Here is a 27,596-nt window from a genome sequence, read left to right on the forward strand (position 1 = left end):
AGTTGGCGATGGACTCTAAGTATTCAAACCATACATCTTGACTTTGAAAAAAAGAATGCACACTGTTGCCAGAGAGATATATCCGAATGTTGTCGTCAAGTCCTGTCGCTGATCCTGGTTGCGCAAGATTCAGAGTCTTGGGCTATCTAAGGAGTATTAGAATTACGGTGGTGAAATCAATAAATGGCTGATACATTTCTTATATTTTTATGATTATACTTGCCAAAAAGATGAACAACCACTTAGAAAGAGATTTTTTTACATTGTGAATAACTTACAATAACCACACCACGCATCTAATGTAACACAAAAACAATATCAAATATAAATTTAGTAATACCTGTATTCTGGAGCGAAAAATAATTTATTCATTGGCGCAATTTAACTACGAACATCGAAAAGGAAACTGGCGCAAAAGGAATTTTAAAGCGCCCTATTTAGTGGAGGGAGAAATGTGGGAGATTGGTGTTATGGACTTATATACCCCTGCACTAGCAAAGAAAAATGGTGCTCCAGAATTATGAATTTTTTGCGATTTGTTAATGAGAATGAACATTTTCCACAACCTGTATTCAGGTCTACTTCGTCGTATATTTCCCATACTAAACAGCTAGAACTACATTTTTCACACTCCTTGTATGTTCCCGTGAAGAAAACTGAAACTCGTGACATTGAGGTTCATATATTAACCGAAAGAGGGAAAAACTTCATTTCTTACAACGCTTGTCCTTCACACTACATTTTCGAAGCTAGAAAAGACGAGCGACGACGTGGCAAGGACTTCGCAAAAACTGTACATTTCAAATGCATGGAAAATTGGTTAAAATATTATAAACATGTAGTACGAGGGGATAAAAATTCTTACATAATCCACATGCAAAGCACGAACAGGAACGGCACATTTATGATTTCGATCGAAAAATCTGTAACCGTCAAGGATTCTACGACTTCGATGGGAAATGTATAGGTAAATGCAACATCAAATTAGTTAGTCCGAGTGCACAAATGGTAGAGATGGCAAAAGAGACATTGGAGGGTTAAGGGATTTCAAGGTGGGTGGATGTAAACGTTCAGCGAAGCATAAAAAGGTGAGAGAAAAAAATGAGTGAAAATATGCCACAGTGACTACTGACTTCTGAAAACTTTTCCGAGGTTCAACCTAGCGAACTTTTTCAAGTACCAGTTATCTGTACAAGTATACCCAGCCATCATTTACTCTTACAGTCAGGAATAAAATCGAAAAATGCCATGTCTCCATTTACCAAAATTGTCATGAAATACATAACTTTAATGAGAGGTAGCACTAATGCGGTGTTGGAAAACATTTCCCAAGACGTGAAACCTAAACGATTTATAATTGGTATGACATCATCCAATGCTTTTAATGTTGATCACCAACTGAATTCCTAGAACTTTCAACATTACGACCTGCAACAGATCCCTCTTTTTTAGTGAAATACCAGTAGATGGTATTCCCCTGAAGCTTGATTTTAACGAAGACCGAGGAACCTCAAATATTGCAGCTTCTTACGTAAAAATGTTTGAACACACCTGGAAATGGGGGAATGACAATGGAAACGAAATTGGACAGACGGACTTTAATTCCGGATATTTTTTGTTGTGTTACGATTGCTTGCAATATCTATCCTTTGTGAAACAGGGGAAGGTGAGAATGAATGTCAGTTCGGAACACCCCTACCGGAAACAGTGTCGTTACTCATCTTAGCAGGGAACTCTCGATATTTTGAAATTACGGAAAATCGTCAAATTAAAATAGAACATTTTTTTTTAAGAAATAATTGATGATCGTTTAATTTGTATGTGTTCGGCAGATAAGATGATAGTTTTCGATCGAATAAAAATGAATCGCCTTCTATTTTTTTGTCTTTTTGTTTGGTTTCTCGTTTTGCTTTTTGCGTTTGGTTTGATTTTTTGTTTTTTTGTTGTTTTTTTTTTGTTTCGTTTTTTTCGTTTGATTTTTTATGATTTTTTGTTTGTTTGTCTTTTGTTTCGTTTCTACTTTTTTCTACGTTTTTGTATGTTTGTTTTTATATAGACGAAGAAGAAGAATGTTTACTTAAAGTGCAATCTGACATTCAAATACTTATCCGATATTAAATGTCAGCCAGTCAAATAGGCTTATGATGCACTATTAAGTCGAAGTTATAAGTATATTTTATAAAACTGAGACTTCGAGCGTATATATGAGTGTTAAGTTTCAACTTATATATATATTTTAATAAATTCATACTAAAATTTGAAGATGATTTCATGTTTGTTTTTGTCCTATTGTTTCGTTTCTCGTTTTTTTTTTTCTTTTTGCGCCGTGTTTTACTAATTTGATTTTTGATTGTTTAGTTGTTGCCTTGTCTATTTTTTCTTGATATGTCTCTTGTTTTATTTTAATTTGTTTGTTTATTCTTTATGTGAAGTTTTCCATTTTGTATTAAAAACCAGTGTTAACTATAGAAATATTTATTAAAAAAAACAACATGATTGTCTCATGAGATAAAAAATACACAAAAATACCAGTTTTAAACATAATTGTAAATTTCGATATGCTGTACACGTGTTTCAAGGAGTAACCTCTCATTAGTACATTATGATCAAATATGTAGGCAGATCATATTCAAAATATTAGTTGTATACAAGAAGTGTTCAAAACCAAAACGATCGAAAGTGAAGGCCAAATCCATCATCAAAAGGCGCTACCATATGCAATGGAAGGAATGAAGCCTCAGTGTTGTACGCATTTTTAAATTTGGAATACTGCAAGATTTCATAAATAGGGTAGATAAAATACATAAAGGATGCACAAAGATACATAAAACATGTTTTATTAGTCCAATAAGTATTATGTCTTACAGACAGCTATGGTAAGCACAACCATTATTTGCATCAATACGTAATAAAAACATGAAACAAAATAAATCTCCTCATTCACAAACCATGTCATATCAGTTCTACTGTATAAAGACCTATAAAAAAAAAACAAGGAACTCAGTAAAAGATAAAAAATTACCAGAGAGGTAATTTTAAAAGACTTGAATGGAAATCACCAACAAAAAGAGATTGGATCATCAGTAACATACATTACACTTTCAATAAAACATCATCCAACATCATTAAGTTAATAACAATCATGAAATCACAGATTTTTGTTTAAATAAACCTCCATCAGGAATATGATATGAAATGTAAAACCAGTGTGACTATGAAATCACACAAAATCATGTTTCTTTTTTCCTGAAACAAAATGAACATCTTAGAAAAATCACTTACTTAAACACAATTTAGGAAACAATACAACAAAAAGGCACCAATTGAAATCTCATCATGATATACATTTATATACATGTACTTTTGGAAATGAAAAAAAAGTTACATACAATATATATCTTCCCTGTATCAATTTGATCCGATGGAGCAGTGTAGCAAATAGAGTCGTCACAATCTGAGACGTTGTATATATACATATATATGTATATATATAAGACATCAATATCTTATGCCTAAGAGCTGTCATCCATCTCACCTGACTAAGAGTATACCATTCAGTCAAGCTCTTAGGCTAAGACGCATTTGTTCAAATGACGAATCCTTAAAGAAACGTCTAGGTCAACTGAAGATCAATTTAAGAAGAAGGGGATATAGATACAAGACCATCAAAGAAGGGTTCCAAAAAATTCACAATATTCCAAGAAGTAGTCTGCTACAATACAAGGCAAAGAAAAAATGTAAAAGAACCCCTTGTGTTCTAACATACCACCCCTGCCTTAAAACAGCCACAACACCATTCGTGAGCACTGGGCCTCTGTCGAGAGAAACTCAACATTATCCAAAGTCTTTCCCGAACCACCTATGATTGCTTTCAGACAGCCAGACAGTTTGCGTAGTCTACTTGTGAGGGCTGAAATATCTAAGCCCAACTTGACTCCAGGCGAGAGTCGCTCCTGTGGTGACAAAATGTGTAAATGTTGCAACCAAATGCACCACTCGTCATCATTCACCAGCAAAGTCACGGGGAAACGCTACAAAATATTTTGCAACGTGCACTGCAAGAGTGCTAATGTAATATATTTGCTCCACTGTCCCATTTGTGGCCTTCAATATGTTGGTGAATCTAAACAGCCTTTTCACAAGCGCTTGAACGGACACAGGAGCGACCTAACAAAAAAGCATTTACTCCGAGAGAGTCAACACTTTAGATTACCTAACCACTGCCTCGATGATTTCAACAAAATGAAAATCTTCATCGTGGAACAAAACACGATCTGGAGCGATCTACAGAGAGTGAAGCGGGGGGGGGGGGTTAGATAAAAGAACTCCGTGTTTTACATCCACACGGAATTTACAAAAAACATTAAGTTCTTCCTATTTTGTATAGTTTCTTATAACAGTATTTGTAAATATTTTTTTATTTTTATAGTTCAGTATTCAAGATCAACACACAACGTTTGTCTATAGCACAATGTTCAAGATCTTTGTTACTGTCGGTAAAAAAAATTATACGTCACAGGTATTCACCTGATAAGGTAGTGAATTGTGTTCACAGACCATTTACTTTCATACACGCTCAGTATATTTAAGGCACTGAAGAAGGTCATTTGTTGACTGAAATTTTTGCCCATTATATACTTTATTGTAGTGTGTTAACATCTTTATCGGTATCGTTGTACAATCCTTTAGACTTATATAATTATTTTTGTTTGTGCTGCATCGTCATGACTGGACGATCCGATACCCATTAAGTTCGCTGGTTGGCAGATTCCTTTAGACTTTATATATATGTGTGTGTGTGTGTGTGTGTGTGTGTGCAGCAAATTATTGATTGATTGATTGATTGATAGTTGGGGTTTTACGCCCGAGCAGCAATATTTCAGCTATATTCAGGCAATGAACATGAAGTGGATGATAAAATGAACATGAAATGATGACGATGCAACGAAAAAAGGGATGGGACACAAGGACAATAGGGTCGACAAATTTTGATTGCCACAAGAAAATTTTGATTGCCACAAGAAAAAGGGAGGGATGGGTAGGGTCGGGCAATTTAGCCTCCTGTGGTGGAGCGCAAAGGTTCCTACTCTTATCGAATACCACAGCAGTGTTCTTTAAAGTGCGAGGAACGTGGCATCTTTCCCAACACGGTGCACCACTATGGTTTGCGGTCAGGTTTTCCGTATTATAGCCTGACAACCCCAGCATGTAACACGCCAGGGATACCCCATTTCACCACCTGGGGCACACACCCCAGTTGTTCTGTGGGTAGAGCGCCTAGCCCCCGGCTAGGTTTCTGAGCACTATTTTTACGACAGGCTTAGCGCTGCTGCAGGCCTATTCTTTTGACAGACGGACCTGCACAGGGCGAATTATTGAAACCACCTGTTTTACCTTTACAAGAGAAACAAAACTGTAGACAATGTAGAATGAAATGGTAATAAGTTACTGTAATGAAAGCATATGTATGTTTCCTGGTGTTCCTAATCAAAAACAAAGGAACAATTTTAAGAAACAAAAGACCATTTGGCAATATGAAGAGTTAAAAAAACATGGTTATAAAACTCTGACATGTAAACTTTATCACATGGTTATAAACTTGTTCGGATTTCCTAACAATGGGTGAAACAATTAATTGATCAAAGGTAAAAAAATAACACACAATGGTTATTATTCCCATAATGACTAAGAACTGATTAGAAAACAATAGTGATCAATGGAATTCCTTTTGATCTGAAAATCTTGCTAATTATTTTTGTAATACAAACTTTGAATATTGAGTATAAAAATACACCTTGCTCTATTGTATTCATACATTGTCAGTATCTTTCATAGTTGAATTTGTGTATAAGTAAAATATAAGAATGGATTTAGCTGTCAAGAAAATTATTCTTACAATGCTCCTGAAGATAATTTTCATTTTGGAGTTAAGTATCAGAGATGAAGAACAGAAAGTAAGTACGTTTTGTTATGCTTATTTCATCTAAAGATATTCAATTGATCGTGTGGAAGAACCCATAATTTATTTGGAGCTGTTCTTTTCCTACCCCAGTAGTGTTAGAGGTTGCCTGGCAAGCTACTTTCTGACTTGGTGCCATCCAGCCTAACATATCTGTTGAAGGTTTGATAGTACGTGGGCTGAGATAACCCCCTGTGCACCCACACTCATCAACCAAAATATGATTTTCAGCTACCATTATACCTCGTCCCATTTACGAGTCTTTTTGTTGCCAAAAAAAAATAAACTGAAGCATTTTTGTATTTTTTGGCTACTTTTTATACCTCGTTGAGGTAAAAATCTATTTTTAAATTTTTTTTATTCTACGAACTTTCTTCTACAGAACGAAGTAAACTGACATATGTATATATCGTCATGTAGCCCAATGTCTCAGCTATACAAGAAAAGTTGCGGTAACACTTAGTGTTTTGCGGTCAAATGAAATAAATATACCTCTCCGAAAAATCGCTTATATTGACACAATTTTCAATGTCAAAACTCTTAGAGTATTAATGCTTCAGTAAAAATGGCTTATTTGGTATTTTCTGTTTAGTATTATCACAATTTATACTTCTGGGGTTCTTTTGATGAATTTTGGCGATTTTCGTAGTTGGAATTTATCAAAAAATGCTAAAAATGGGACTTTCGATTTTTCAGTCAAAAGTCACATAAATTCGACTCTACAAGTTATGGCTCATCTAAACCGTCTCAAATTTGGTATCATTCGGTAGATAATTTACTTTTCTACATAAATAAACCACAAAAACTAATTTCAAAGGAGGGATTTTCAAAGAGTAATCAAGGGAACCAAGGTTATAGCGGTAATCAAAAGAATGTAATCCAGGGACAAAGACCAGACATGGAAAACAGACATACACAACAAAGAACATAAAGTAACTAAAATCATACATACAAAGTAACACAAGTAAATGAGCAACTCGGACTCCACTAAAAACTGGGAGCATGAACCAGGTGCACCGGTAGGGTAAGCGTCCTCTGCTTTTCTATAAACACCCGCCGAGTTGCTCATAAAAAGTCAAGTCCGGGGTAGACAAACGAGGGAAGGAAAACTATGACCCGTTGAATAAATCAGTTTTCATGGTGCTGATGGATACACCATAACGACCCACGAGTTCATGATAACGACCATAAAACTTCTGTAGTGATGACTTCAATCTTGTAGCAACATAACCTTGTTCCAGAAGCCTATTTATTAGAGTTCTAGCGCGATACAAAAAGTATGCGTAGTTTCGGCAAGCTCTGGCATGACGTATGAGTTGTGATATGAACACTCCATATGCAGGAGCCGAAGGGATGTTGCCACAGATGAAAGGAAAGTTGACAATTCTGAATGAAAAGTCATCACGTTTGTCGTAAAGTTTGGTCAATAGTTTTCCTTTACCATCGATTTCTAAGTGTAGGTCAAGATATGAGGCTGACTTCACAGTAGTATCCTTTATCTCAAGTTCTTTTGGGTAGATGCGATGTATCAAATCCCCGAAATTAGGATTGTTTAAAGATAGTACGACATCTATATAGCGGAAACTGAGATTGAAGGATCTAGCCAAACGATATTCTTTCTTTCTGATCAGATCAGCTATAAAGTCAGCCTCATAAGAGAGAAGAAATAGGTCAGCAAGTAAAGGAGAACAATTTGTTCCTATTGGAATTCCGACAGTTTGTTGAAAAACATGTCCACCACACTGGAGAAATATGTTGTCGATTAAAAATTCCAGCATTTTGTAAATATCTTCCTCTGTATATTTGGAAGATGATTTGGAATTATGGGGAATCTCTATCAAGAACTATATATTTGTATCTAGGTGTACCATCTATTTTGGAAAAACAACGATGTATAATGTTTTTAAGTCGGGATTTTAACTGAGTATGGGGAATAGAAGTATACAGTGTTGAAAAATCATAGGTTTTAATGCTATTATATTCAGATAATATTCATATAATTCAAAAAAATGTTTAAAAATATTACCCCCTACCCCTAGAAAACTGGATTCTCATTCACAGCATACTGACATCGTAGAACTCATATTTTAGGTATTCATTGTTAAGATAATGATGTACCTAACATATCTGATCAATTCAGGCGCTTAGATTTTTCTTTTGGGGTGACATTACTATACGATTGGAAACATTGGACTATCAGAATTTTAGAATTTGCTACTATATCACCCGATATTGTCTTTTTTTCAAAATACCGTAGTTAAAACAAGCTTTTGTGCGACATTGTTGTCGGGACCCTACTTGAAGGTGTGTGTTAAACTTATTGCAGACATTTTGGTGATCTCTGTAGGCATTCACTATTTTTATAGGGGTTATACAATGCTGCATTTGTTGCATTTCACCATATCTGTTCCTTTTTTTTTCAGAAACAAGTGGAATATCGCAAAAGTAGAGAAGTCGTTAAGCGGAAATGACAATCATGTACGAGCAGCAGTCACCCGAACTTAATTTGGACTTACAACTAAACCTAAAGTGAAGTTTTATCCCCTGGGAGTTAGAGACTCTAGCAAATGGCTAAAGAATCTACTACACAGTGACGATGTGCCAGGAACAAGTTGTTTATCATATGTGATTATGGAATCATGAACTTTATTTTATTGTTTATGACATTGTAAATTTAAAGCTAAATTTAGTTTCTAGTATTCTTTAGACATTTTCAGAATCATTTCATTTTATTGGCATTCAAGGTTAATTAAATTATTAGTAACTTTTTATTTGTTTGCCTTGAGTAATGTTCAGATTTACCCACAGACGCTAATTTGTAATCTTCCTACGACGATATAGTGTACAAATATGGAGGAACTTCGATGCTTTACTTGTTAGCACTCCGAAATACACCCTGGATAAATTTACCGAGAATAAGTATGGTGAATGTGTCGAAGAGACAACAACCCCATCGGGCTAATAAATATCAGTCCAAGGCCACTCATGCATGGGTTTTCAATTTTGCCGCATACAACATTTCACCACATCAATTCTCCTTGCCATTCTTTCCGTTGTAAGCAGATGGGTACTTGTATCTTTTATGTTACTCCTCCTACACGAGTGATTGGAATTTAGTATCATTCCATATAAACTTCAGGCACTGCCTATGGTGAGGTGATTTATGGTGTAGAAAAACCATATGGTAATTATCGTTTCTGTATTTAGATCTGTACTTGTGTGAAAACTACACTTATATCTCCCAACTAAAATTAACTAAATCTAACCAAATCAAGAACGATAACTCTTGCAAAGTGCTCCAGATTGTCTGGCAAATCAGTCGTAGGACGTCAGAATACACTTTCGCCAGGAAAATTCTTATGCTCTACTACCGGAAGTGTATATTGAACATGCTCATAAACGTACACATATTTGTGTAACTCCTATTCATAAAAGATTTTGATCAAAATCAATTTGGGGGTTTCCCAATATCAAAACAAGAACTTAAGCAATTATGAATATGGGGGCAGGATTTTATTTTATATCACAAGAGATATCATTAAATCATTTTGTTTCCATATTTGAGTTATATGTGTTCCCAGACATGAACGCTTGCTATTTAATCCTGTTTATTGTTATGCTCAGTTTTGTTCTATAGGTTTATTTTTTTGTGATAAAAAAAAATCATGTTCCCAAGGGTCTGTTAGAAAACTAAGGTGAATTAGTTGTGATCTCGTACCTGGATTGAACGTATGACTACAATTCCACCAAATTTTTCAAGAAGAAATTCTTCTTTCTGCATCGGAGTTTTTTTTTAATGTAGCGGAAATGACCGAGTATATAGTTTCGACTGCCTTTGTACTAACTGGGATAGCCAGCACTCCACAGATTAGTTTAGTTTCGCACTTTTGGCTAGGATGAAAAATGACATAAATGGAAACCGGTGGTTGCTATAGTGATTAAAAATGAAGAATCTATTGTTGATAAAACATTTTCTGAAAAAAGGGGACTTTTAAAAGTATTTTGCAATGTTTTATATATTTTCAATGTTGAAGGGGCTTTTTTCAATGACAATTTGACTTCATTCTGAAAGTGAAAATAAGTCAATTTTTTACCATGCTTAATTTAATAAGTGGATTACAAAGTGAAATAGCTCAAAATCTAACCGGGGATGCCCATATGAGGAAGGGGTTTTTGAAGGGAAAAGTTTGTACAGTTTCAGGGATTGAAATAAAAATTTTAGATATTTTGCGGGAAATTTGATATTTTTAAACCTGATTTTATGAACTTGTTTGCAAATTTTCGCATATTTTTGCATGGTTTCTATGGTAACCCTATATGCTGTAATTTTTTTCCAGAAAATTTTTACTGCATCCTGAAGGCCTTGGCTTGAACTATTTCTAGATATATAGATTTACATATGCTTGACAATTTTTTAAAGTGATAAATGTTACAAAGCATCAGATTACAAAACCAAAATTAGGCAGTTCTACAATACTGTGGAGTGCTGGCATAGTCTATGAGCGTGCTTCACGCATGCTCAATATACAGATCCGCAACGAAAATTCTTAGTAACTAACCCTACCCCGAGGATCGTATCAATTTAAACATATTTTTGACGTGAATTGCTTGTAGTTTTTGTTTTAAACTTTCACGTGAAGAAAATTAGAAATAAAAAAATATGTTTATTTAAGGAGTTAGACTTAGGGTAAGGGAAATAACTCTTTCGATCAGTGATATGTTTGTATCATGTTCAATTTCGCCAAAGACTTCCAAGCTTTCCTTTAAAACAGAATGAAATCAATCCGAGTTACTTTGATACTTACATAAGATTGATGTAAAGTTGTGAATACAAACGTTACAATCATTTGTACAGTTGTGTCCCTTACCCTAGGTCTATCTCCTTAAATAAATAATTTTCAAACTAAACATTACACGCATGTAAAAATGCGCAAAATATAAAACTCATAATAATTATATCACTATCACATGCACAAACAAAAGGAAAAAAGACATAGAAGAAATTTGCTAATGAATTAGAAAATTCAACTAGAAAAAAATGACAATATTATATTTGACAAGTCGTGACCTGAGGTGAAATGTAGTATTGGTCATCAAGATTGACTTCCTGTTCTGAACATCAAGATACTGGACATTGGACGAGTAAACGGTATGAATTAAATCATTTAAAATATATTTCTATCCTAATTTTCTTCTTTGATTCATATCATTTAGCTTAATAAGTTTTTATTTTCACCCAAGTAGTTACAAATAATTGCGCATTAATTATCTTGAATTTCAAGTTTGTGATTTAACTTTTCAATAGGTTCGCTTTGGAAGTAATATATAAAAAAATATTAAGAAGAATTTCTGGACACTGATTTAGCATATTCACAGTAGATAACCCACGCAATGTAATTTTTACCGCACGCTTGCAATGCAGTTTCAATGAAAAATAACGACATCGGACGACCTGGCAAAAATTACAATTACTCCAACAATCACAATTTAACCATGTTTCATAATCTTACAATTATCTGCAGTTTAATTTTATTGGCAAGAAGGGATGGATCCAAAGATTTTTAAAATGTGGGGGTTTGGGGATATGGGTGCACAGATTCACAGTGATGTCAAAATAAATTCATAGTCCAATCACGACAAAAGGCCTTATAGACCATTTCGTGTTACATGTAACTATAGGCACTGTATTCTGTATTTAAAAAAAAAAAACGATTCGTACGGAAAACATTTTGAGGGTATATATTGTAAAAGTATTACTATGATCAAAACTTTATTTCTTTAAATTAACAAGACGAAAATTTTCAATGAAATTTATGAAGGTCAAGACGATGTGCAACATTCTCTAGACCTTATATTCGTTGATCCTGGAATTGAGAATTGAACGTTGACCTATGACTTTATGAAAATTAAGGGTTACAGGTTTTCTTATCGCATGTGCCGACTTGTTTCAAAATCTATTGAAGAATGTTGACACAAGAGTATTCTATAATGGACGATTTGTACTTATTGTTGTGAAAAATAGTCCCTTTCGTTTTAACAAAGTGGAAGCTCATGAACATGTCTAATATATAATTCCGCGAGAATACTAATACCCATATCTCGCTGAATATATAAAACGCATACTCGTAAATTTACTCTGCATGTCCACTGAGATTAACAACCAGATTAGGGGGAATGGCAACGAATTACGAATTCATCAAGGGAATGCATGGTTTCATTGTAAATTTCTTCGAACTATTTTCTTTATAAAACGAAACAAACTAGTATTACTGATATCGACGAAAATACCGAAGCATAACAAAGAATGAAAATGCAGGGTCATTGAAATCCCAAGACAAAGCCAGAACTTGAAAAAAAAAACAGGAAACACAGACCAAAGAATAATGCAGTTAAACAACAAAACACAAAAACATATCGAAATATAAATTGGAAAAGGCGTGAGTAACGTCGGGTGTTCTGGGACGGCAAGCATGTTCTGCTCCACTAATGGCACCCGTCGTGAGTTAAATCGCGTGTTCTTGGAGGGTAAGCATGTTCTGATCCACCAATGGCAACCGTCGTCATCGGGTGTTTTAGGAGGACAAGAATGTTCTGCACAACCAATGGCACCGTTGTGAGTTACATCGGGTGTTCTGGAAGGGTAAGCATGTTCTGCTCCACCAATGGTACCCGTCACATGGCAAGTGAGTATATTTTCTCGGTTTCTGGTCTTGTCTGTGAGATAGAAACATCATATCAGGCATACAGGGTCGGTTGGTTAGCAAGCTACTTTATATTTGGAACGAGTTTAAGTATAGTGTACATTTTTCAGGTATGAAGCAGGTGATGCGGGTTTTCTTGGTAGTACTTGGGATCGTTGCCTGTTTATTGATTATGTCAATGATTAGCGTAGGTCAGTAGGATTATTTATTAAAACGTGCATTATTCAAAGGCGTTAGTGCAATAGTATGCGTACTTCAGCAGTACTTAAGGTTGTCAGGCAAGCTATTTTCTGACTTGGTGCCATCTTAAGTTCTTGCATCTGACATGTTGAAAGCCACTGCAAATGTAAATAATTTAGCATGTGCACAAATATAAGTATTTTATTTAGATAAAAGAAGTTTAACCCAACGGAAATCAAGTGATAAAAATCCTATTTTTTTTGTTAAATACACAGAAAACATTTGAAATGAAGGCAGTCATTTAGTTTGATAATATAAAATAAATTTAAATGTTAAAACTATTTTTTTTGATATTATAATTTTTTTTTAATTGAAGAATTTGACGAATTTTATTTTCGAAATAGATTTTTTTATATCCAAAATTGATTGTTATCATTAGAAAATTAATTTCTATTATCTATATAATTAGGAAATAATTTTCTAGTATTATGAGTTTTTAATATTAACACCCAATAGACATCAATAATATCATATGCATTTGAAATATCTGATATCAAACAATCTTTTATTTTTAAAATATTAACAATTGAATTTCTAATTTTAACGATTGAATTTCTAACATCAAAACTTGAATTCTTAATATTTATACCTTTTATTAATAATTTTTGATATTATAAAAATCGATTGTTTTATATTAAAATGATGACTTTTTGCCCACTTTGTTTTTTTGTATCTGTACGGTAGGTGACATACAATGTATAACATATTAGCTGCATCATTCCGTTCAAACTGTAAATGTTTTTTAGAATGTTGCTTCTAATTACCCCGCAACGCCTTTATCGACTGTAGACAATGACAAAGGAAACTAGAATAGCACAACAGAAAATGAATGCAAACAAACGAAAAGATCAATTGAAAAAAAATCAGCACATCACAAGTTATTTTTAGTGACACATTCATTAAATGTTCTTTAAAGTTGCATACACGGATGTAAAGACTTGCTTAAGGTAAAAATTTTAATATAAAAGTAATAACCTCTTTCCGTATTCTGTTTCCGCCTCTTATAGCAACACTTATAAACGTATGACACGCCCTTCTCGTCAACAGTATTCTGCATAAGGATTTCAACCATGCACAAGAAATTGCTAAATTTTACAGAGAAATGAAAGAACGTACTAAAAAAGAAGATAACGCATTAAAAAATTGGAATAACACGCTAAAATTGTGAGCATTTTTTACGCGCCGAATTCATTAGACTGATGACAGAAAAAACACAAATATGTTGTTAAAAAGAGATAATTAATGATTCTACAACTCGTGAAAACGAATTGTATTCATGATCTTGAATTCACAGATAAATTTTGGGAGATCCTTCGTATGATTTAGTTATATATTATAAATAACTAAATATTTTTTTCAGATAACAGAAATCTTGATGATACCTTAAAATCTAATTCAAATGTAAAACATATTTTGTATGGAAGGCACATATTAAGTGGGAAATCAGTCCCCTTTACCGTAAATCCGAATGTCAACCAAAGCACAAAAGTTGACGTGATGGTCTTCGGATATGCCCGAGGTGGTTCTACGTACGTTGGACAAATGCTTGGTTACAATGATGACACATTCTATTTTTACGAACCACTGTATGTTGAAGAAGACCCATTGAGATACTTTAGAAATGACACAATCTGTGAGATGAACGGTTCAAAGTGCAGGTGGGTAAAGCAGTTTCGTTTAAAAAAAAATAACTTTAAACTTCATACAACACTATAGAATTTTTATGGAGAATCAACATTTTTTTACTTGCTGTACCCCCTACCCTCAACACATAGATTTGAACAGGATAGGTAATAAAACACCCGAAATATCACATCGCCCTTCTCAGGATATTTCACCCATTTGACCGGATTACCTTACCTGCGCGGTTTTTCTCACTCGCAATTTGACAGGACGAGTGCTGCTGGTGGCAGAAAATGCATGCCCTCTCGGATCACCCGATATTCACACTTGTTTTTTGTTGTTGTTTTTATTTTTTTGTTTGTATTTTAATTTTATCTACTTTCCAATTTCTTCTGTTTAAATATACGTAATTGTATTTCATTTTTTCGTCTACAATGTTTATGTTATATGCAGATACATTTTTGTACATGTAGTCTCTGTTTTATGTTTTTTTTTTCGTTTTTTGTTTTGGTTTCGCTTTGGTCAAGACACATGTTTGTTGTTTCTGCATTGTCCCTTGGTTTGGCAAGCTCCGCGCAGTTGCAGTCGTTCGTTTCCTCTCTCACTGACCGTTCCAGACACTCCTTTTGAATTTTTCAGACATTATTCAAATCAAACGTCGTTTGACAATCGGATAGCATCGCGTAAAATCGTTCCCTTTTGCGAGATTCTTACATTTTTTAGAGGGCTGAGTGTGGTTTCTAGAGTGAAATTTGAACGTCCAACGAACGTGGCGGGGGTTAGGAGTGAGTTACTGTGTTGGACAAACTTTCAAAGTATTTTGTTAATATGAATAACACCGGAATAACACATTAGTTTGTCATTTGTTTGCAAATAAAATAAACGATAATTAAAACATATTAAGACATATTGTATAGTCGTACATTGTTCAAAAGCATTTCATTTGCATAAAGTCACGTAAAATTTTATTTGAGTTGCCTGGTATAGTATTTATTTATGACGATTTTTTTTTTTTTTGCTTACAGGCCGATTGACCGACAACAAGTTTCTAAAGCTGTGGCAAAAATAGATGCATTGTATAAATGTGATCCTATGATTTTTCCACAATTTATCTGGAAGTGGCAGCGCGAAATTGGAGGAAAACCTTGGAAATATAATAATTTAACGGAGATATGTGCAAGATCTAAATATCGAGTTTCAAAAGTGTTGCGAATTTCGGCTGAACTTGTTGAAGAGTTACTGATAAAAAATACAAAGCTCAAAGTTTTATATCTTTACAGAGATCCCCGTGGAATTATAAATTCTAGGTTCAGGCTTCGGAAAAATGAGAGATGGAATAGGACCATGAGAAACACAGAAGATGTAGCTAAAGGAGTGTGTCATAAAATTGAGAAAGATACAGAAGTATTTTTTAAGTTAAAACAGAAACGCGAATATCAAAATAGAATTTATTTTATTGACTATGAAGGAATAGCAAAGAATCCCATAGAAACGTCACATAATATTTTTGATGTTTTAGGTGTTGATGTCTCGAACCGATACATGACTGTAGTCAGTAATCTTGGGAAACAACCAAAGAAGGCCGACCGGAAATGGAATAGTGCATTACGCTCAGATGGTTATGCCGCTTCAATAAAATGGCGGACTGAAATGACCCAAAACGATAAAAACGATATTGACAAACACTGTGACAAAGTTTACAAAAAGTTGGGGTATGACTTATAATAAAAATATGTAATTGTTTCAAGATGTTTAAGTAAATATATTTGAAAACATTAGTCAAGCTGGTGCAATTCTATAGTAAAATATTCTTAACCTCACTGAAACACAAGAATAGCAAATGCGCAATTACAAAAAAGTTGTTCTTAACGTCGGTCTTAGTCGTCCTCACTTACTCATTTGTTTTCATGTACTGCGTGTTTTATCAAGCACAACTAGAGAAGACATGCAACTCAACATACTATACAACATCGTGTGGAGCAAAGGGCTGCTACAGTCGTTCTCCATCTCACCCCGTTTTGGTATTTTCCTTAAGCCTCATTCCTGGTCTTGGAAATATTTTCTAGTACTCTCATTCGTCTTCTTTTTCCAGCTGTGCAATGGTCGTCCTTGTTTTCTGCGACCTTGAGGATTCCAGTCCATTGTTACTCTGGTGATTATTTTGGAGTTTTCTCCAGGTGTGACACCCATTGCCAAGCTCGTCTTTTTATCTGAAACTCTGTTTTTTTCTTGGCTCGTACGCTCAAATCAAATGTTCATTTGTTGTTTTATTGGGCACCAAACTTAAATACCTGGATATTTTGTTGTAACCATGGTGATAGCCTCCAGGTTTGACATCCATAGAAGAGCAATGATTTAACATATTCTGATCTCTGCGTTCTCGTTCAACACATATGATCTCGGGCTCGGCTTATTCTGGATGTGACGTCTCCGTCTGTTCCACTTGTCCTATTTATATACATCTCCCTAAATATATGAAACACAAACACGAATATAAAAAAAAAATTATAATTTTAGACTATGAAGGAATTGCAAAGGAGCCTGTAGAAACATCACATCATATTTTTGATTTTTAGGTGTAAATGTCTAGGAAAGATACATGACTGTAGTTAGTAATTTAGGAAAACAACCAAAGATGGCCGACCGGAAATGGAATAGTGTATTGCATTCGATTGGATACACCGCTTTAATAGCTTCTTCCACGGATTCTTCCCAAAACTGAAGTTGATCCCCCTTTTCTAGTTTAACCTTAATATTTTTTGTTGCTATTTGTGCACATCTTGCTGTTTCGTACATGATACGAAATTCCACTGAACAAAAGGACCAGTGGAAAGAAGGACCAATAAATCATTCATTTAGAACCAACTACTTCTGAATGCTTAAGAAAATAATTAGGCAATTATAGGAAAGCGACATTAAGAAACCGGTTTCACTTTACACTTGTCTTGGTGTATTTTTTTTTTTTTTTGATTAAGGATACGCAGGTGCATTTGTTGTTTTTCATCATTTCCAGACGGTCTTTTCCATTTAAAGGCCCATATACTGAAAGAAAAGGGTAATGACTAAATTACCTATTTGATAAAATCTAGGCAAATTCCGTTTAACATATGGCAATATCACGATTGGAAAAACATCGCAACGGTCCTAACTTGGTACAAGCATTTCAAAATGAAAGATGGGTTAAATCAGTTTTTATAGCGCGCTAAACCTCCCGCTTCCATTACGGTTCACTATTTCCGGTATATTTCAACACAAATGGGCATCATCGAATTGCCACCAGTCAAAATCGAGTCAAAACAGTAGTGAAGATATGAAAAATACACAAGTGAAAATAAAAAGAATTTAATACAGTAAGCATGATATAAATCCTAGCCACGAGTTTCATAGAGTCACGAATTTCGGGTGGAAGGTGCGTCACATTCAAAATGAAATAATAATAATAATATACAAGTAAAAAATACAGCAAAAATGAATGTGTAGACTATATGAAAACCCATCATCTATAATATGCTCTAAAAGGGAGCGTTAATGGTTGTATTACCAACTTAGTTCTTCATGCTTATGGCCAGAAAAAGTATCAATCCGGTTTGTACCTTCATTTTCAGGTGCTGAAAAATAGCATCATGACAGCTTCAACTTCGAAGGGAACGACCAAACAATTTGCTTCGCAAATTTGTCAGTTCTAACATCGTTGGAAGTTTTCAGACCCTGCTATGCTTACGTTATCTTCCCTGTATCAGTTCGATCCGATGGAGCAGTGTAGAGAATAGAGTTGTCACAAACTGAGACATTTGTTTAATATTGATATGTTGTGATATGTATCGTTAATTTGATCCTCTATCCTACATAACACCTAGATAAGCTGTCCCGTACTTTCGTACACCGTGTACTAAGTTACAGCCCAAGATTAATCCTACGAGTAGGAAAGACATCGCCTGCGAAAGTTATATTTTATAGCCTAGCTGACCGAGTGTTCTAGGGCGCTGGACTTTGTGCGGGCGGAGTTGCCATAGATGTGACCGCGGTACGTGATCGAGTCCCGCGGAGGGAACGACCAAAAAATTAATTCGCAAATTTGACAGTTCTAACATCGTTGGAAGATTTCAGACCCTGCTATGCTTACGTTATCTTCCCTGTATCAGTTCGATCCGATGGAGCAGTGTAGCGAATAGAGTATATATGTACTAAAATAACGATTTCGATTTGAACACAAGCCATTGATGAGTATCCGAACAGTAACTACACGAGATTGTAAGTCATGCCAAAATGTTTTCATACCATGTGATGGTGGACATATATTATATTTTCCTCACATTAAACGGCTATGCATTATGTGTTAGACACATGGCAATCCAGAGTTATCTCTCTTTAGTAAGCTTGACAGGTTTGTGTACATGTATATTTTATCATAGTATTCGAAGAGGTTACTAATTATAAGTTAAATGCAATGTTAATAAGAATTGCTTATAAAGGTTATCTTAGTGATAACAAGTTAAATACAATGTAAACACGAATTGCATATAAAGGTAAACTATCTTAGTGTCACAAGAATAGATAGTAAACGAGATATTTCTTACGTCTTTAATATCTTTTGTTATTTGGGTGACAGATAAAAAAACAGAAAAATCACAATTGAATATTTTAGTATGTTACTACTAGTAAAGCATCGCTCTATTTTTGAAATGCTATTGTGTTTTCAAACTGCATAATGTTAAAGGAGTTACTTTTTAAATATTTTGGTCATCATCGTTAAAGCATGTGGATTTTTTTCTAATGGTCAATAAAATAGCTGGTGAGTGGGGTTCAACTCGATTGTGTTCACAGTCAATCGGAACTACCCAGCATTTCTCGTTATTTTTTAATGTAGCGGAAATGACCGAGTAGTTCCGATTGGTACCCATTGAACATAAAGTAGGTTCCCTTTCAAAGCTGCTTTAGCTGTCATTTTCGTAAGTTTTTGTTTCTGTTGAAATATGCATGAACTTTGAATTAATTCTACTAAATTGTAATTTTCTTGTATAATTTCATTTGATATACACAAATAAAATGCATTAAAATACATGAAATAGGTGTCGATACAAGACAAAAAGTCGACCTAGATAAAATTCGTATGTGTAAACTCCTGGTAACCTTATTCCGCGCATGTGGTGTAAGGGTCATTCCTTACAAAAATATGATTGCAAAGCAATAGTGGTAAATCAACAGCAAAGAAGACTGGTTTCCTCGACGGACTCAAGCAGTAAAAGTAAAAAGTTCACATATAACCCAAGGGTCCTTTTGTAATTTATGTACAGTGATATAATACGACACAAATATGGTCAGTATTGTCATTGTTTATTTGAAAACTAATTTAAAAAAAAATAGATGAAATGAAATGAAAACAAGACATGCGCTTACCTGTATATCCCTAAGTGCTATTTTTAACCGAGGTGAAAGTATTTTTAACCCTGATGAATTTCCTGTCGGTAATCTTCGAAAGAAATGACGAAAAATTATTAGATTATGGCTATCGATCTTCTTTGATTGAAAATAAACATTGTTTTCACAATAATCTTAATGATATTGTCGACTGTCAGAAATTTATTGCTTCAACTGCATTACTGCAAACATATTTCGTCGAATAGGCAAATTTCAGAAGAATCAAAACGCAACAATTTCGCAGCTAAAGCAGCTTTAAATAAAATAGATTTCATGTCATTTACCTTTTAAATTTGTTTAAAATTAGATTTAGGAAAAAGTTAAAATTGGGTACATGCACGAGGTGCATGTGACGAGGTGATACGGAGATGTATAGCAAAAATTCAATTGGGAATTTGATACTAGTTGCGAATGCAATGATATAATGGTATTTAAAAAAATAGCAGAAAGGGATTAACAAGATTTTCACTTTTGAAATACTACTACTTCCGAAACAAATGCAAAATACTGTACCGGCATGAACACCTATTTTCATTAACAGTCAACAGAGCAATTCACTTGTTTAGGCGTCCAAAAAAGAACCTTCCAATTTTACGGTGTCTAGAAATATCACATCTCTAAATAAAATGTTCCCTTTGTACAGTCATGTTTCTGTGAACATGAATCATGGCTAAACCACACAGACGTTCCCCCGTCATAGTAGCACTTTCCCTAGTTTTAAGGAGGTAGATCTAGGGTAAGTGACATTGCTCTTACAAATCATTGGAACGTTTGTATGCAGTATTTTACATCAATCTCATTGAATCATGAAAGTGATTTGGACTGATCTCATTCTGTTTCAAATGAAAGCTTGATAGGCTTTGGTGATATTGAATATGATACAAACATATAAATGATTTAAAGAGTTATGTCCCTTACCCTAGGTCTACCTCCTTAAGCCTACGTAAAGCCAAAAAGCAAAATGACTTATTATTACGTTACTTATGTATTGGCTATGGTGAAATATATTAACGATTTCTCGATCATTGGTCCTTGCATCTGCTAAATAAAAATTGTAAATATTTTCATAAGGCATTTGTCTCATTTGCCTCAATGTAGTTATGGCCCTGTCGATGTGCAAAATTGGACCAGTCACTCACAAAACAAATAAAATTTCTTAGGATTTTTATGTCAGTTTTATGAGCGAATGGTCCAATTTTACGCATCGATAAATTCTGAAAAAAAACAGTATTTTCTGAGTGAATAGTTCGATTTTGCACATCGATATATATTCTGGAAAAACAGTGTTTACTCATTTTAATTCTAATTCCTAACTATCTGAAATATATTCATATTTTTTTTCTTGTTGACTCTCGTTCAGTAAAAAAGGACGCCCGAAATTGGCATTGCAAATGGTGGCATTCAATCGACAACGTGACATAACATGGTTTTCAATTTCAATAGAAGAGTTCTTCGTGATATTATCACTTACCTGAGATTTTGTTTTGGTTGGCAAAAAATCCACGGAGTGGCAAAGGGTATCAACTTTAAATCATCGTAACTTTTTCACTTTAAAGATAATTGAAAAATTCTTTTGGTTCCCAACATTGCAAATAAAATTCTTTTTATCCATGGAATTTTTAAATAAATATTCAGTAATTAGACTATATGTACATAAGATTTTAATTATAAATTTATACAAAAATAGAGGTTTACATATAAATATCACTACAAATTTATTTTTTCAAGTAAAGCAGTTATAAATTCACATACATGATATGAATTACTTTATCTAGATGAAACATTTTACAGAACCAAAATTGGATATAAAATAACAAAGTTATAAAGTTTTGAAAATTGGGATTATAATCATGAAATTGTCAATTGTTTATTTAGTTGTTTATTTGCCAACCAATTTGACACTTAATGATATGCAAATTAGTGGATATGACATCACTAATGAGATTGGCGAACTCTCCTATATTCAAAGTATTTAGGGGTCACCGATAACTGTTTTCGCTCAAAAACTGTTGTTTGGAATAAACACAGCCAAAAGGGAATGGAATAAAGCAGATAATACTGTTTTAAGGCTCTAAACTTTATGTTTTGTCGAAGTGATCGTAGACATGTTGTTTACGATATGTACATGGAATTTACACTGTTGTAAAAATTGCCATCGCTGAGGTCGTAAAAGGTGAACAACCAATCATAATGCACGAAAAAGGCATATGCTAATAAGATTGGAATTGTTCTGTTAATTGTTAAATGTCTTTTTCGGTTCTCTAGAGAGTGTTCCATTTTTTAAATTTCCGTTGAATATGCATGGTGACATCCTCTCAAGTCAAGGCTTTGAGTCCACCCTCGCTCCCTCAAACCCCTGACATCACTCATTTAGCGAGTATGAGGGAACGAGGGTGGACTCAAAACCCTGACTTGGGAGGATGGTATGTTGATTAAACATTGGTCATTTATTGGGATTAATTAGGCTATAACCTATTACTGTCCTTGATTTCTTATAAAATGTTTTGTTACTCATTCAAAATCCAACATAGATAGTATAAATACAATACTTGATTGGACGAGAAAAAACAACAACAAAAAACAAACAAACAACAAACATTTTTTTAAAAATACACCCTAAAAAATCCGACTCCGATGCTGAAAAAGTAGACGGATACTTTGAAAAGGCGCGTACCATATACTTCTAAAACTTAGGTAAAAAATAAGAGCCTACATACATCTGAAGCACAGGAACTACCAATTTGCACGAGTTGAGTAGTAGGCCGCGCGGGCAAAATGGTTGATAAAGCCTCTTTGACATATTATAAGTGTATTTTTCTTAGAGGCAGACCTTTTTGTTTTAACTATTTCTATGAGCAAGCTTTTTATACATTTCCGCTAGGCAAATTTGTTGAAATCCATACATCCCATACGTACACGATGTCGGTGATGTGCATCTGTCGCCCTTAGATGCATGTGGGCACAGAAGCCCGTTGAATTGTGACGATGGTATAAAACTGTCGTTGATTTATAAGCGTCTTCATCAGTCACATAACAATATTTTGAAAAACCATTCGATTTGATTTTGGCATAAACTTTCCGAAAACATTTAACCAGGCTAAGACTTAAATTTCAACATTGTATATTGCACGACTCATAACTGCATGATAAGGTTCGACAGGAGAAAAGCACTTCTTCGTACATTGTAAAATTAACACTGCAATTAGAAATAACTTTATAGAAACCTTTAAATATCAGAGATATGTTTATTTAAAGGTTTCTATTAAGTTATTTCTAATCTAAATAGAAAAATAAACTTTACTAGATCCTAATGCAAGAATCTTAAACGGTGCTCTTAACTATATAAAACAGTCTATAGAAGCTGCGAGGATGAGGTCCACATTGGCAAATAATATAACTTCCGGTATAGCCAACTATATAATTAATTCTATAACTGCATGTGGTTATATGTTATGCACCGATCAGTTTTGTTTGCTTGTTCTTTACTTTCTTTTGTGTATTTTATTTCAGGTTTGTATTACTCTAACCTACCAGGGATTATTTTTTGCAATAAACTTAATATTATCATTTATATCCTCTTGAATTTTTAATTTCAGAAATGAAGCTGATTATTAGGTTTTTGTCCGTTGCCCTTGCAATGCTTGTCTGTATGTTTGTTCTGCACATGCTAGACGTAGGTAAGTCAGATATATAATAGTTCTCGTAAACATACATATCTTGATTTTTTAAGAAATAACATTAAGTATAATGAATATACATGTATAATAAAAGAAGCTGGTGATCAATGTACTATATTTCTTTCAACTGCCAATGTGGACCTCACGTTCGCAAACTTTACATTGATAGTATCATGTGTTTTATTCGTGTTTATGAAGAAGGACTAACCAAATATTTAAATGAAGGAAACGCAGCAAAAACAACAACAACAAAAAGTAAACATGATTTAAACAGAAAAAACACTGCACGAAAGGAAAACTTATACTTATGTTTTTCAAAGATGGCAATCATACATGTACATGTGTACCTGTAACCAACACAACAATATGACCAATAACTCCTAAAAGTACATGTAGTCTTTATTGAAAGCAAAAATAAAGCAAGCATCATGATGTTTTGGCTTTTCAAAGACAACAAATTCTGTAGGAGGTTGTCAAATTTCTGATGCTTTTGTAGAGCTTATCATTATTAAGGGTTTATTCATTAACAGAAATAAAATCTTTCATCTCTATTACAGATCCATTTATCTAATGGTTTTATTTGGTGTCATATTATGTTAAGTATACTTTATGCATTTGCATTTCGATTACGGTTTAGCTAAAACGTTAGATCTCCTGTCTTATACTTTTAAACAGCGCAGCTGTGCTACACAGAAAATTATCAGTTGGCTAACAGATCTATACAATCGCAATGCCGCTATGGGGTATTTTTCAACGTGTGGAATTTGTCGTTCTGAATTAAATGGTAGCAAGATACTTAAGTATAAGTTTTGTAAGAATCATGCAGAATTGGGAAAATCAAAAACATGCATGTCAAAAACCCACCGATCTGACAATGTAATTTCACTCCCAAAAGTCCCCTATTTGAAAAGACCACAATTTTATCTCTGCATCATTGGGTTTGCCTGATTTGTACTGAGACTGATATTTAATATTGTGTATACATGTAAAAGATGGTGAGTATTGGACCAGTAACTGACTACTTTTAATATATATTTTTTAGGAAAAAGCAAGCTTGAAGACAACTTTACTTCCAGCGCTGATAAGAACCATGTCTTACACCGACGACACACACTTACTGGAGAAGCAGATATTGTCAACCAAGATAACATGAGAAACACAAAGGTTGACGTGATGCTATTTGGATATGCGCGAGGTGGTTCGACTTATGTTGGCCAGATTCTTGGTCATAATGATGACACATTCTATTTCTACGAACCACTGTTGAGTAAAATGGAGGAATCTCTAAGGTATTACAGGTTGGACGCGGTCTGTGAGATGAACAGCCCACATTGCAGGTATGAATATACAAATATTGTTCACTGAGTGGCGGGAGTGGACCACGGGACGCGACTGTAGTAAGGGCACCAAAGGAACTTTCATTTGATTTGAAGGAAGGCTCAGGATGAAATTTGAAATATAATCAAGGGTTCAAATAAGAGGTCGGGCCAATAATTTCCGACCTATAAGCATTGAGATTTCATTTAACTTTTATTTTTAAATTCAACTTTTTTCTTAACACAGTTTTATTGTGGACTTTTGATTTTCATCATTAAGTGGACTATCGTTTTGGAACTTGGGAGATGTCCAACACCTTTTCCATTCATGATTGCAAATTTTACATTTATAACTCCTGCATACATGATTTTTGTGAAAAAGATGAGCAGCTGGGCAAAGTAAAAAGGCACGATGAGTGTCCAACAAATTGAGTATTGGGTAACTATAATAATAAAAAAAACAAGTGAAAAATGTGGGATTTAAGATATTTAAACTAAAAAAAATCGAGAAACTATTTTCATGCTAGTTCTTAACCGTAAGTAGTGTATCCATCTGCACGAGGACCTATTTATTCACCGTGTCTGTTCGTCTATCCGGACGTAACATCTTAACTCGGTGGGTGTGTCTAGAAAAGCAGAGGACGCTTACCCTTTCCAATGCACCTGGTCCATGTACCCAGTTTTTAGTGCAGTCCGGGTTTCTTGGTTTCTTTGTATGTGTTGATTTGGACATTTCGTTTTTTGTTGATGTTGTTGTTGTTGTTGTTGTGTGTGTGTATTTCCCTGTCTTGTCATCATTGGATTACATTCTTTTGATTACCGTTCGAATCCATGTACCTTTGTTGATTTCATTTTGATAAAGTATTTTCAAATATATACTGAAAAGTATACTAGTACGTGTTAATGATATTGTTTACAGACAAATTGACCAACAAAAGATTTCAAGAACAGTTGCAAAAATCGAAGCAGTTTTTAAATGCAATCCCATGGTATTTCCACAGTTTGTCTGGTTTTGGCAGCGTGAACTCGGAGGAAAAGCTTGGCATGATAGAAATTTAACGGAGAGATGTATGAAATCTAAATACAGAATTTCAAAAGTATTGCGTATTTCGGCTGAACTTGTTGAAAAATTACTGAAAAGAAATCCCATGCTTAAAGTTGTATATCTTTACAGAGATCCCCGTGGGATAATAAATTCTCGATTAAAGGATCGGGGGATTGAAAGATGGAATATGACAATGAAAAACACAGAGGGCGTGGCTAAAGGGGTGTGCCTTAAAATGGAGAAAGATATAGAAGTATTGTTAGAGTTAAAACAAAATCTCGAATATCAAAATAGAATCTATTTTACCGATTATGAAGGCATTGCAAAGAATCCTGTAGAAACATCAAAACATATTTTTGACTTTTTAGGTATTAATGTTTCAGACCGATATATGAAAATAGCTAGTATTCTTGGAAAACAATCAAAGACGGCCAACTGGGAAAGAAATAGTGCATTAAGATCAGATGGATACGCCGTTTCTATAAAATGGCGGACTGAAATGAATCAAAATGATAAAAATGATATTGACAAACACTGTTTCAGAGTTTACAGAATGTTGGGGTATGAAATACAGTAATAAAAACATTGTTTTTATGAAATATTTTGCTTCACATTTGATGAAGAGTCCTCTATTCAGTCTAAATCATCCAGCCTGTAACACATATTCATATAGTTCATCCCAATAGGTATTACATAGAGCTTGGAGCCACCTAGAAAACTTTCATTTAGTTTCTTTCTTTTTTAGGCTTGAAAACTTGCAATCTGCATCTTTTTTGTTTTTTTTTTGTTTTGTTTTTGTTTTTTTTTATGGCCATCCCATTAAAACTGAAGTCGAAATTGGCATATAGACACTTTTGTGTTAAGTTGATGAGCATGCTCAATATACAAAGGTAGAACAAAGGAAGTTTCCTCGCGGAACTATATACTGAGCATGCTTTACGCATGCTCATCGGATATCCCACAGTTAGTACAATCGGGTCCAATGCTAAGAGTTGTGAAATTGACAATTCAAAACCACGTGTAATTCATCATATTCTTGTATACAAGTAATTTTTGGATATAAATCTTCCTATATATTTGATTCTAATAATGCTGATTATAGGTTACTCCTTGAAACACCTGTGTAGCATATCGAAATTTGCAATAAATATGATTGGTGTCCATATATATTATAGAATATATACTTATAAATAAAAACTTGAATGAAATTCGTGAATTATTGTCCTGTAAAATCACTCACTTTAAAATAACACGTCCCCTAAACATCGTGCAATAAAACTACTCAACCAAGATTTAAAAAGCAAGTCAGGAATATTTACAATGAAAAGACACCGTAACATTTGTTCGAAAAGCAATGTCATTTCTTTAATAGTCAGTCTTGCTTCCCCATCCCGAATTAACATATGTATTTTATTACGTCTATACATCTTTTAAGTTACTGCCAATTTCAAGATGAAGGTTAAGATGAAGAGGCAGACTGTACATGGGATGAAGATGGTCACCAATCTTAGACTTGCTTAGAATAAGTAATCAATCATTATCTATATAGCAGAAGCTGCAAAAGAGACTCTGGCAACTTGCGTTTCCTGTGTTGGAGGAATTCTTCCTATTAGCTGT

General features: G+C 34.1%; 1 protein-coding gene across 1 annotated transcript; it reads left to right on the plus strand.

The window, feature by feature from the left end:
- The first annotated feature begins 14,397 nt into the window (after positions 1-14,397).
- Positions 14,398-27,221, plus strand: LOC148612522 (uncharacterized). The gene is made up of 7 exons (XM_088595382.1): positions 14,398-14,558; positions 15,549-16,235; positions 16,616-16,675; positions 17,100-17,131; positions 23,538-23,618; positions 24,661-24,955; positions 25,854-27,221. The coding sequence occupies exons 1-7, from the start codon at positions 14,398-14,400 to the stop codon at positions 26,554-26,556; spliced, it is 2,019 nt and encodes a 672-aa protein (XP_088451508.1). The 3' UTR covers positions 26,557-27,221.
- The last annotated feature ends 375 nt before the right edge of the window (positions 27,222-27,596 follow it).

The sequence above is a fragment of the Perna viridis genome, chromosome 7 (assembly GCF_037379345.1).
Source record: "Perna viridis isolate PV_CMFRI_1.1 ecotype Kerala chromosome 7, ASM3737934v1, whole genome shotgun sequence".
Lineage (NCBI taxonomy): Eukaryota > Metazoa > Mollusca > Bivalvia > Mytilida > Mytilidae > Perna > Perna viridis.

What these genes read in the sequence shown, in the direction of transcription:
- LOC148612522 (XM_088595382.1), top strand. Translation starts at nt 14,398, where the DNA reads ATGGTCTTCGGATATGCCCGAGGTGGTTCTACGTACGTTGGACAAATG. An exon ending in AAAGTTTACAAAAAGTTGGG is followed by an intron (nt 16,236 to 16,615) that starts GTATGACTTATA and finishes TTCTTTTTCCAG; the next exon opens with CTGTGCAATGGTCGTCCTTG. An exon ending in ATGAACAGCCCACATTGCAG is followed by an intron (nt 24,956 to 25,853) that starts GTATGAATATAC and finishes TATTGTTTACAG; the next exon opens with ACAAATTGACCAACAAAAGA.